At 37.5% G+C, this 12,903-nt stretch overlaps 1 protein-coding gene across 6 annotated transcripts in view; it reads right to left on the bottom strand.

The window, feature by feature from the left end:
- Window positions 1-956: 956 nt before the first annotated feature.
- Window positions 957-12,903, bottom strand: part of LOC135277808 (tolloid-like protein 1) — a 261,404-nt gene continuing 249,457 nt past the window's right edge. For all 6 annotated transcript variants that reach the window (XM_064384065.1, XM_064384068.1, XM_064384069.1 and 3 more), the window contains 2 exons: window positions 5,738-5,988; window positions 957-4,527 (listed from right to left, as the gene is read on the bottom strand). In XM_064384065.1, coding sequence (XP_064240135.1) covers window positions 4,393-4,527; window positions 5,738-5,988 — 386 coding nt within the window. In that variant the 3' untranslated portion in view covers window positions 957-4,392. The remainder of the gene's footprint in view (window positions 4,528-5,737; window positions 5,989-12,903) is intronic.

The following is a 12,903-nucleotide window of genomic DNA, read 5'->3' as shown; positions in this document are numbered from 1 at the left end:
TTTGCCGCTTAGAACATTGGAGGTTATACATAGTGAAATATGCTCAGAGCCCCATTAATTCCTTTCTATTAATCCTGAATGGATACTTGCAGTAGGGTGCCATGGTTGGAACTAGAGTCATGTGACCAGCTTGGATTCAGGTTCAATATATTGGACTGAGAGAAAGTTAGGCAGGTTGGAAACAGGACAGTGAAAAAAGTAGACGTCAGAAGAAAATCTGGAGATGACTACTATTTCACAAAATATCAGAGCCAGCCTTTCCACTATTTGCTTCCTAAGCTAATGACAAAGTTTCTCAGTTTTATAATAATATAAAAGACCAAAAGCTAAATACTCATTGGAAATCAATGATCATGCATTGAAGCATAAAAACTTTCAATTCATTCCACAGGCCACCTTTTTCCTCTTTTTGAAAAGGTTTTTTTTTTTTTTTTTTTTTTTTTTGAGACAGGGTTTTGCTCCTGTTGCCCAGGCTTGAATGCAATGGTGTGATCTCTGTGCACTGCAACTTCCACCTCCTGGGTTCAAGAGATTCTCCTGCCACAGCCTCCCAAGTAACTCAGATTACAGGCATGTGCCACCACGCCCAGCTAATTTTGTATTGTTAGAAGAGATGGGGTTTCTCCAGGTTGGTCAGGCTGTACTCAAACTCCTAACATCAGGTGAACCACCCACCTTGGCCTCACAAAGTGCTGGGATTACCATTGTGAGCCACTGCACCTGGCCAATAAATTCTTATTACACCTTCATTGTTGTAAAATAGAAAGCATTACTGCAATTCGAATTATATATATTTAGGAGGCAATTATATTTCCTGCTTTCCTCCTTCCATGCCTGATTTAATGAGTGGCACCAACGATTTTCCATAAGGCAAGTCTTGTTCTTATTAGTAAATAATAGTTTCCAAATGTTTGATAACTGTTTTAAGTAATTTATAATGACACACAGGTTTAATCTACATGTAATTGAATGTTTCTTTTAAAAAATAAATTTTAAACATATAAAAATAAAATTAGTCATTTGATGCTTTTAGAGATTTTTCTATGAGAGAACAAAATCTGACATTTGAAGCTTACAACCAAAAATACAGCAGTATTTGAAGCTTACCACCAAAAATACAGCAGTATTACAAACCAAATAAAACAGACTTATGATATTTGAAAATAAAGTTAAACAGAATTTGAATCTCATACTATGACATGTTAAAATTAGTCCTAGAGAGCAAAAATCCAGCCAATATAGGAATCGGATACTTGAGGGCTTTGGAAACCCAATTGCTTTTCATCCATTTCTTTTTAAAAGCTATTTTGTCCATTTATGTTAAGTCATGATCTCCTTAATAAACTACAGTTATTTTCAAAATTGACTTTAAAAAAGAAATTTAATAACATCAAGTTAGAACAGTGTTGTTGTTGTTTTTTTTTTTTTGTATATAGTCAGAGAAGGCAATATGGGAGTTAGAACTTTGGCAAACATAAAGCACAACCAATATACTGATGTAGGGGTGGAAAATAATTTACAAAATTAATTTAATAAAATGCCTGGAATAGTAACTAACAATTATTAACAAAACAACAATGAAGCTGTCTGTATTTTCATTTAACACCATATTTAAGGCAAATGTTGAATTAATATAAAAATAATATGTAGCAAACTGTTATCTGACATAAGATACAATAAAAATTCATGTTCACATTGAAGACCTACTTATGACAATATCTCTATATGCCTTCTAAATACCTAATTTCTCAACCATGCTGAGCACAGCTCACTGTGGCCTAATAAGATGTCAATCAGAATATCCAGAATATTTCTTAATATAGAGCAAGACATTTTCCCCTAGGCAAAATAATTTAATATATTTATTTTCACAAAAGGCTCATACTAACTCCAAACTATAGTTTGTTTTTAAAATTTCTAGTACTAATTCTGATTCCTAAAGATAGCTACCATTGATATTCTAATTTTCATGCTGTTCTTGAAAAGAACAAAATGCTAATCCTGAAAGTTTTACTGTAATTCACCCCTAAAATTTACTTTATGTGGGAAAGTTTCACCATAAGAAAATCTACTATTTATATAGGTCAAGATTGATTCTACTTCATTTTGTAGAACAAGCAGAAACTTTTATGTAAGACAAACTAGATTTCAACATCTAACTTTACACTGTGACTTTGTTACATAAATTCTTTGAGCCTCACTTTCTGAACTACAAAATGAGAACATTATGACAGTCCTCAAAGTGTAGCATGGAGTTTAAAAAGGGAGAGTGCACATTCCTAGCACAGGGGTAGGAGTAGTATAAAACAGTATAGGTGTAAATGTTAATGCTTTTTTCTCCTCTTTTTCCCATTCCTGGCATATTTTGGCTAACTGGAGATTAGTGAGCAAATATGAAAGAAGTTACTGGAATAAATTGGCCCTACTAAAAGGCTCATCTAAATTGCAGGCAATAGTTATACATTTTCAAAGTAACATTCAATAAGATCAAAACATTGGTTTCAAAAATGTATTTACATTTTACAATTCATATGCAAGAAAATTTTTAAGGGCAACAATTTAAGAAAAAAAAAACAGATAAGCTATATTTGTGTGTATAATTTTGTAAAACTGAAAGAATATACCCAATTGTATTAAAAGTCGTATGCTCATGGACAGATAACAGAAACAAAGCTACTTCATACAGTAATCTATATTGACATCAAAATGGAGTTTCTCTAAAGGAAAGAGCCTGATCATAATTAAAAGTTCCCATTATTTGTCCATGAAACCTAAGGAAGGTGCTACTTCAAATAGAATTCTTGTAGAACTTGGCACATAAATTTTAACTTTTCAACCCCTATCGTTTTTCACCACTTGTAGTTTCACTCGCTCAGACAATCACACATCTACATACATTAATTTTAAAACACATATGCCTTTAAAGCAGAAAATTCATCCTAAAATTACGTTTTGTACAAAAGAAAAGCAGGTCATCATATTTATATCTAATGCTTCAGTCATGGAAATGGATTTTCTCCACAGAGCTGTTAAATAACATACACTATTATGTTCAACATTTCAATGTTCCAATGAACACTATTATGTTCATGTGTAGGAGGATCTGTATGGTCATGTGCAAGAATTCTAAGGCATTATATGTAGGTGTTCCACAGGACAAGTGCTGCCCTTGCAATGATATACTCTTGATATATTGAAGAAGTCTTCAGTCTTCAAATGCCACTAGCCATAGGGAGACATTCGTAGTCTACAGGTGGTTGGCTCAAAGGTCAAAAACTTGATCAAAAAAAATGTTTATGGAATAGCACCATAAGAAGTCTTTCAGAAACAAATCTTTTTTTTTTTTTCCCAGTATTGCATTTTGAAAAACTATATCCCAGGAAGAGAAAAGCGAAAGCAATCTTACAGTTGTCACAAAGCCTACTTCTGTTTCATTTCATTTTTAAAAAATAGATTAACCATGACAACATCAACAATAATAGCTACAACAATAACAGATCAACAACAAAGGAAAGACAATAGCAGCAGCAGTAACTTGAGTAGTGAACCATCTAGACGTCATTCAGAGGAATCCTCTTCACACCTCTTCAGAGTTTTCCCATAAGGTTCATAAGACATCATAGGCTTCTTGGATTTGGTGTGAAAAGGCAGCACTTCCAAAAAAAAGAACTGAATTCACCAATTCACTGGGCATTTTCCAAGACTTAAAGAACTGGTGTCTAGAATAGACACTACTGACATTTCAAACTCATCAAATGTAACTACACTAAAGTGGCCTCAAGATCATTTGTGTTTCAAAGAGGTTAAGCTGGCCTGCAAGTGGAAATAATGAAGCTGACATATTCCAGTTTCCAAACACCAGACACACACATACACATGGAAAGTACAAATCATACTCAAAAGACTCCCATTTCCCAACACCTTATATGGATCTGGTTTACACTATATCCAAGATAAAAGTCAAAGCAATTATCGTAAGACAACCAAAATAGTGTTTTCCAGTTTCTGATTTGCAAGATCACTTTATATCCCCAAATCTTGACAAATTGTCAAAAGAACTCTGCAGGGTCACAGCTCCTGAATTGAACTGTCTGAATTGTGAGGCATCTATTTCATGCCATGAACAAAAGCTTGTAGAGTTTCCTTGTCATACGTGATGCCCTTTCATCAGTTTTATTAATACCATTAAGCGTGGAGTTCAAATATCCTTGCAATGCTGATCAGGATTCACTGCAAACTTCTCTTTTAGTACAAAGATAATTTTGGTCTTACAGGGATTTTTTGTTCAAACTCTTTATATAAAACATTTATGCCAGTATCTTCAGTTTTTAAAAAAAATATGTCTTCTTTCCATTATGCACATTCCTTTATGTTCTGACAGAGGTTTTGGTGCTATTTTTTGGTATGTGTGGTATCCGGATATCTTATGCTTTTGTATCTTATATGAAATCCCTTCTTGTTGATTGTGTCATCAGTGTGAAAATGAATTAAAACTGCATCTCCAATTGAATAAATCTCTTCTGGTGGCTGAAAAAACAAACAAACAAACAAACAAGTAAACAAGCAATAGAACAAAATCACTTTTTCTTCAGTGTAATGTGTGTTTGGGCATACGTTTCTTTGGAATATAATTTAATCTTCCCAACAACATTGGAGAGTAGGTATAATCAACTTCTTCATGTTACAGAGGAGAAAATGGGATTCAGAGAAGAAAGTGACCTGCGAGAGTTCATGCGGCTAGTCAATGATGTAGTTGGGCTTTGAACACACATTACTGTTTCTATGTTCCGGACACTTTTCTCTCTAGAATTTCAGTGTTATTTTCTAAACTTTTAAGCCAAGTTCTCTTGATTTACAAATCAATAATGTGAGCTTCAGAGAGTGTATCTCTTTACACTCTCTGTAAATGTGTTTCAGAAGCTGTTCTGAAGCAGAGCCACTTCCAGAATCCAAATCTTCCATTATTTTGTGTTTTAATAATCTAAGAACCAAGAAGCATTTTGTTTCATTTCAGTTGTCATTTGCACAAGAGTTCAATAGTATTACTTAAGCAATAGCTACTGGTAGACATTTGAAAAACTGAGACTAATATCTTCAGGACAAAATATGTATTGAGAAGTCTATAAATATATAAATATTAATGGAGTGAGTCCTGGGGGAAAAGCATTAAGAAAGCCTTAAGTCTTTCTTTTCCTTATTTTGCATGGTGATCTCTTCTGGCCTGTACCTGGTGCTCTACATCTGCAGAAGTGACACTCTGCAATGGAACAATTCCCTGTAGCACTGCCTGTGTACACACACCAGTGGCTGACCCTGCTACTGCCACCAAATATATTTGTTGAAGAGAGAATGTGAATTAGAATGATGTGCATACTATTTTTTCCTTTATGCTTTAATTCAGAAACATGACAGAATTGTCAATGGTGTATATGTAAATATATTGCTTTTAGATTAAGTATTTAAATATTTATTACATAGTAAGAAGTTAGAACATGGAAAAGTGACAAGAAATTATACCTACTGATTTCATCTGTTTCATCTGATATTATTCAGCCGAAATCATTAGAAGTGAAGTGATAAGGATAGAGACATGTTATATTTTGTCAAGTCATTTATAATATGATGTCACTTTTTTTTTTGCAAAAACACTGCCAATTTGTAAATGTTACAAGTATCAATCACAAATCAATAGGCATCTTTAATCATGTCTAGGGTAGCCTATTGGTGGTATATTTACCCCAGATCCACAAAATCGACCAAGTCCCACAGCTGTTGAATCGAAACCATCAAAGAGCTCCACATAGTCATAGCCACAGTCTGCTTCTTCTTCCACTTCAAACGTCTGGAAGGATAATTCAAGTCGAGAGCCCCGTTCTGATACTAACAGCCATTCACAGTCAACCTGTCCTGGGTAGTTGTTATCACCAAACTGAGCATGTGAATACAGATCTCTGGGTTTTGATTCTGCTTTCAATTGGCCACCACACTCTGCCCAGGAAAGAAAAATAAAACGAGTAATGTCAATGAGCTTTAATGGGTTTCAGTTAAAATTTCAGTGTAGTCTAACCATTGTTTAACATCTGTTTATACCTCCAGCATGAGACATGGTTTCCATAACTGGAGAGTCAGTGTCATGGGTACTGGCCCAGGCCCTAGACATGGATGACCTGGGTTGGAATCTCAGCCCCAACACCTGCTGGCTCTGTGATTATTGGTAAGTGATGTCTCTGAGCCATAATTTTCTCAAGGGTATTACAGATGAAAATAATACAGATGAAAATAATGGTACCAATTTTAGTGAGGTTTGAGAATTTAAAACATGACAATCACTTAGAATCTACTACCTAGTAACTCAACAATTTTTAAGATTGCTATACCTAATACTGTTTCTAGTCTCAAATAATTGTTTTCATAAAGAGGCCAGAGTATTAACATAAGCTCAATCCTAACAATTTAAGAACCCCAATCCAAAGAAGTAAGAAATAACTTGAAAATCAACAATATATATAAAACTCCTCTGCATGTGTTTGTGTTATATAGAACTTTCTATATAGAATAGTAGTATTTTACTTATATAGAAATATTTATCTAACTTGATGGGGTAAACCTACATGTATCATTAATTACAATTATCTTTGCAATTCTAGAACCTATCCAATGACAGTCTGTGTTTATTACAAGAAAAAATATTAAATGTTCTTCACAGCTCCTTTAAAAAAGATAAATTAATAATCTTAGGCTCTACCAGTTATTACTTTGTCAATCAAATAAATAAATAAGTGTGCATAAAACCTTTTAGCTGGTATAATTTAGAATATAAAAGGTTTCAAACACTCTTCTCAGGAACACTTTGTAGTCAGAGCCCCAAAACTTTTTTTTTTTTGAGACAAAGTCTTGCTCTGTCACCCAGGCTGGAGTGCAGAGGCGTGTTTCAGATCACTGCAACTTCTATCTCCTAGATTCAAGTGATTCTCCTGCCTCAACCTCCCAAGTTACTGGCACTACAAGCATGCATTACCATGCATGGCTAATGTTTTATAATTTTAGTAGAGAAGGGTTTCACCATGTTGCCCAGGCTGGTCTTGAACTCCTGACCTTAAGTGATTCAGCTGCCTCAGCCTCCCAAAGTGTTGGGATTACAGGCATGAGCCACTGCATCTGGCAAGAGCCCTAAAAATTTTAATTACTGGAGATTAAATAAAGACAGAGAGAGCCTACAATGCCCCACCAACCCATGCAAGCAAGAATGGTGGTTGGAATGGAGATAAAAGAATGGGATATGGAGCTCCAAGATAGCCGGTTAGGAGCAGCTCAGGATTGCAGCTCCCAGTGAAGGTGCAGAGGGTGAGTGGACACCACATTTCCAGATGGATTTTTATTGCCCACAGACTAGGAGATTCCCAGGTGGAGGAGCCCCATAGGTCGCCAGCATGGCTGTTTTGCCTGGCGCAGCTGTTTTGCCGGCACCCCAGCATGGCGGTTCCCAATGCAGAGTAAACGGAACTGGGTTCCCTCTTAGCCAGCAAGGGGAGCTCCAGGGAGCTCCAGGAACCTCCAGGAAGGCAGAGTTGTTCATTCCTCTGATTGAAAAAAAAGAAGGGGGACTGAAACAGGGAGCCAGTCCAGGATATTCCCAGGCAAAAAAGCGCCATAACTCTCAGAGCCGCTGTTTCAGCCAGTGCAGTGGGTCGCAGCACAGGAAATCACACAGATCCCAGAGCCTTTCCAATAGGAAACCAGAACACCTGGGAGAGAGCCAATCGTTCAACTAAAAAACAAAAGGCTCTGAGACAGGGAGCCAGGTGATCAGACCTGACTGGTCCCACCCCACAAAAACAAAAAGAAAAGCAAAAACAAAGCAATTGGAAATGCTCTGGGTTGAGAGTTTCACAACAAGCACAGCTGAACCTGGGACTGTCCAGCTCTGTGGGAGAGGGGCGTCCGCCATTACTGAGGCACTCCACCACTACGGAGGCAGTCTGCCATTGCAGAGGCAACCTGCCATTGCCAAGGCAACCCACCATTACAGAGAGAGTCCATCATTACAGAGGCAGGCCACCATTGCCAAGGCAGTCCTAACTAAATCCATATAAACAGAACTGCAGGGAAGTTCACACAGCAGCTGGGCGGAGCCCAACCCAGTTCAGCAAAGACCCTGCAGGCAGACAGTGACTAGGCTAACTCCTTGCTGGGCAGGGCAGCCCTGAAAAAAAAAAAAGGCAGCAGCACAGCAGAAACTCATAAATAAAGCCCTAACTCCCTGGGACAGAACACCTGGGAAAAAAAAGGGGGTTATGAGTTCTGCTGCAGCAGACTTAAACGTACCTGCCCAGCAGCTCTGAATGAACAATAGAGCTTACAGCTCAGCACTTGAGTGACTATAAAGGACAGAGTGTCTCCTCAAGCAGCTCCCTGACCCCCATATATCCAAAGAGTCGCCTCATAAAGGAGAGCTCAGACTGACATTTGGCAGGTATCCTTCTGGGACAAAGCAGAAGAAGAAAGTGGTGGCAACCTTTAGTGTTCCGCAGCTGCTGCAGGTGATCCCCAGGCAAGCAGGGCCTGGAGTGGACTTCAGCAGTCCTACAGCAGAGGGGCCAGACTGTTAGAAGGAAAACTAAGATACAGAAATAACTTCATCATCAACAAACACGAAGTCCACTCAGAGACCCAATCTGAAAGTCAGCAACTACAAAGACGACAGGTGGATGAATCCACAAAGATGGGAAGAAACCAGTGCAAAAAGGATGAAAACAGCCAAAACCAGAACACCTCTCCTCCTTTAAGGGATCACAACTCCTCACCAGCAAGGGAACAAGACTGGATGGAGAATGAGTGTGATGAAATGACAGAATCAGGCTTCAGAAGGTGGGTAATAAGAAACTTCCGAGAGCTAAAAGAACATGTTCTAACCCAATGCAAAGAAACTAAGAACCTTGAAAAAAGATTTGATGAAATGCTAACGAGAATGGACAACTTAGAGAGGAATATAAGTGAATTGATGGAACTGAAAAACACAATACGAGAACTTCATAAAGCACACACAAGTTTCAATAGCTGAATTGAACAAGCAGAAGAAAGGATATCAGAGGTCGAAGATCAACTCAATGAAATAAAATGAGAAGACAAGATTAGAGAAAAAAGGGTAAAAAGGAATGAACAAAGTCAACAAGAAATATGGGACTATGTGAAAAGACCTAATCTATGTTTGATAAGTGTGCCTGAATGTGATGGAGAATGAATCCAAGCTGGAAAATACTCTTCAGGATATTAGCCAGGAAAAGTTCCCCAACCTAGCAAGGCAGGTCAATATTCAAGTCCAGAAAATACAGAGAACACCACAAAGATATTCCTCAAGAAGAGCAACCCCAAGGCACATAATCATCAGATTTACCAGGGTTGAAATGAAGGAGAAAATGCTAAGGGCGGTCAGAGAGAAAGATCAGGTTACCCACAAAGGGAAGCCCATCAGACTCACAGCAGATCCCTCAGCAGAAACCCTACAAGCCAGAAGAGAGTGGGGGCTGATATTCAACATCCTTAAAGAAAAGAACTTTCAACCCAGAATTTCATATCCAGCCAAACTAAGCTTCATAAGTGAAGGAAAAATAAAATCCTTTGTGAACAAGCAAGTACTCAGAGATTTCATCACCACCAGGCCTGCTTTACAAGAGCTCCTGAAAGAGGCACTACACATAGAAAAGAACAACCAGAACCAGCCACTCCAAAAACATACCAAATGGTAAACAGCATCAACACAATGAAGAATTTCCATCAAAAACAGGCAAAACAGCCAGCTAGCATTATAATGGCAGGATCAAATTTACACATAACGATATTAACCCTAAACGTAAATGGACTAAATGCCCCAATCAAAAGACACAGACTGGCAAATTGGAAATTGGATAAAAAGCCAAAACCCATCAGTGTGCTGTATCCAGGAAACCCATCTCACATGCAAGAATACACAAAGGCTCAAAATAAAGGGATAGAGGAATATTTACTAAGCAAATGGAGAGAAAAAAAAGGAGGAGTGGCAATTCTCATTTCTGATAAAAGAGACCTTAAAGCAACAATGATCAAAAGAGACAAAGAAAGATATTACATAATGGTAAAAGGATCAATACAACAAGAAGAGCTAACGATCCTAAATATATATGCACCTAATACAGGAGCACTCAGATACATAAGGCAAGTTCTTAATGACTTACAAAGAGACTTAGACTCCCACACATTAATAGTGGGAGACTTTAACACCCCATTGTCAATATTAGACAATGAGACAGAAAATTAACAAGGATATCCAGGACTTGAACTCAGAACTGGACCAAGCAAACCTAATAGACATTTGCAGATGTCTCCACCCCAAATCCACAGAATATACATTCTTCTCAGCACTACATCACACCTACTCTAAAATTGACCATATAATTGGAAGTAAATCACTCCTCAGCAAATGCAAAAGAACAGAAATCATAACCAACAGTCTCTCAGACAACAATGCAATCAAGTTAGAACTCAGAATTAAAAAACCAATCCAGAACCGCACAGCTTCATGGAAAATGAAAAACTTTCTCTTGAATGTTGACTGGACAAACAATGAAATGAAGGCAGAAATAAAGATGTTCTTCGAAACCAATGAGAACGAAGACACCACATACCAGAATCTCTGGCACACATTTAAAGCAGTCTCTAGAGGAAAATATATAGCAATAAGTGCCCACATGAGAAGAAAGGAGAGATCTAAAATTGACACCCTATCATCAAAATTGAAGGAGCTAGAGGAACAAGATCGAAAAAACTGAAAACCTAGCAGAAGACAAGAAATAACTAAGATCAGAGCAGAACTAAAGGAGATAGAGACACAAAAAAACCTTCAACAAATCAATAAATCCAGGAGCTGGTTTTTTGAAAAGATCAACAAAATAGACAGACCACTAGCCAGATTAATAAAAAAGAAAAGAGAGAATAACCAAATTGATACAATAAAAAACAATAAAGGGGATATCACCACAGATTCCACAGAAATTCAAACCACCATCAGAGATTATTATAAACAACTCTATGTACATAAACTAGAAAACCTGGAAGAAATGGATAAATTCCTGGACGCTTGCATCCTCCCAAGCCTAAACCAGGAAGAAGTTGAAACCCTGAATAGACTAATAACAAGGTCTGAAGTCGAGGCAGCAATTGAGAGCCTACCACCCAAAAAAAGCCCAGGTCCAGATGGGTTCACAGCCGAATTCTACCAGACATACAAAGAGGAACTGGTACCATTCCTTCTGAAACTATTCCAAACAATCCAAAAAGAGGGAATCCTTCCCAAATCATTTTATGAGACCAACATCATCCTGATACAAAAACCTGGCAGAGACTCAACAAGAACAAAAATGACAGGCCACTATCCATGATGAACATAGATGCAAAAATCTTCAATAAAATACTGGCAAGCTGATTGCAACAGCACATCAAAAAGCTTACCCACCATGATCAAGTAGGATTCATCCCGGGGATGCAAGGCTGGTTCAATATACGCAAGTCTATAAATGTAATTCACCACATAAACAGAACCAAAAACAAAAACCACATGATTATCTCAATAGATGCAGAGAAGGCCTTTGACAAAATTCAACAGCCCTTTATGCTAAAACTCCTCAATAAACTAGGTATTGATGGAACATATCTCAAAACAATAAAAGCTACTTACGACAAACCAACAGCCAATATCATACTGAAGGGGCAAAAACTGGAAGCATTCCCTTTGAAATCAGGCACTAGACAAGGATGCCCTCTCTCACCACTCCTATTCAATATAGTACTGGATGTTCTAGGCAGAGCAATCAGGCAAGAAAAAGAAATAAAGGGTACTCAAATAGGAAAGGAGGAAGTCAAATTGTCTCTATTTGCAGATGACATGATTGTATATCTAGAAGACCCCATCGTCTAAGCCCAAAATCTCCTGAAACTGATAAGCAACTTCAGCAAAGTTTCAGGATACAAAATCAATGTGCAAAAATCACAAGCATTCCTGTACACCAATAACAGGCTTAAAGAGAGCCAAATCAAGAACGAACTGCCATTCACAATTGCTACAAAAGAATAAAATACCTAGGAATACAACTAACAAGGAATGCAAAGGACCTCTTTAAGGAGAACTACAAACCACTGCTCAATGAAATAAAAGAGGACATAAACAGATGGAGAAACATTCCATGTTCATGGTTAGGAAGAATCAATATCGTGAAAATGGCCATACAGCCCAAAGTAATTTACAGATTCAATGCTATCCCCATCAAGCTACCAATGACCTTCTTCACAGAACTGGAAAAATCCACCTTAAACTTCATATGGAACCAAAAGAGAGCCCACATAGCCAAGTCAATTCTAAGCAAAAAGAACAAAGTGGGAGGCAACACAGTACCGGACTTCAAACTATACTACAAGGCTACAGTAATCAAATCACACTGCCATGTGTGCACTTATGCAACAATCTTGCATGTTCTTCACATGTACCCCAAAACCTAAAATTCAATAAAAAAAATATGGGATATGAAAGTGTCAAGAGAAAGTAGAGTCTCTTTCTGTCCTTGTTTATTAAGGATTGAAAGAGTTTCTGGGAAGCAGGTGTTTCACTGCTAAAATGAAGAACACCTCAGGGAAAATCCAATGTGGCAAGAGCTGTAGAAGCAAAACTACTGGATAGTCAAGTACAACTGTAATACTGTCATGGTAGTCTGTGACCAGATACTTCTTAGTGAAGATGGTTAGGCAGTTGAAATTCTAAATTGGACTTTTCAGATTTGTATATAGTTTACCCATATTGTGGTTTGGTGATTTTTAAATAACAAAATATTTCTGAATTGCGGGTATGGGATACCTTTCACACATGTCTGAATTCAG

This window comes from Aotus nancymaae, unplaced genomic scaffold (assembly GCF_030222135.1).
Source record: "Aotus nancymaae isolate 86718 unplaced genomic scaffold, 86718_ANA_hifiasm-v0.15.2.pri h1tg000033l, whole genome shotgun sequence".
Classification (NCBI taxonomy): domain Eukaryota; kingdom Metazoa; phylum Chordata; class Mammalia; order Primates; family Aotidae; genus Aotus; species Aotus nancymaae.
The sequence above is the reverse complement of the archived record's forward strand: the minus strand, read 5'-3'. Positions and strand labels throughout refer to the sequence as shown.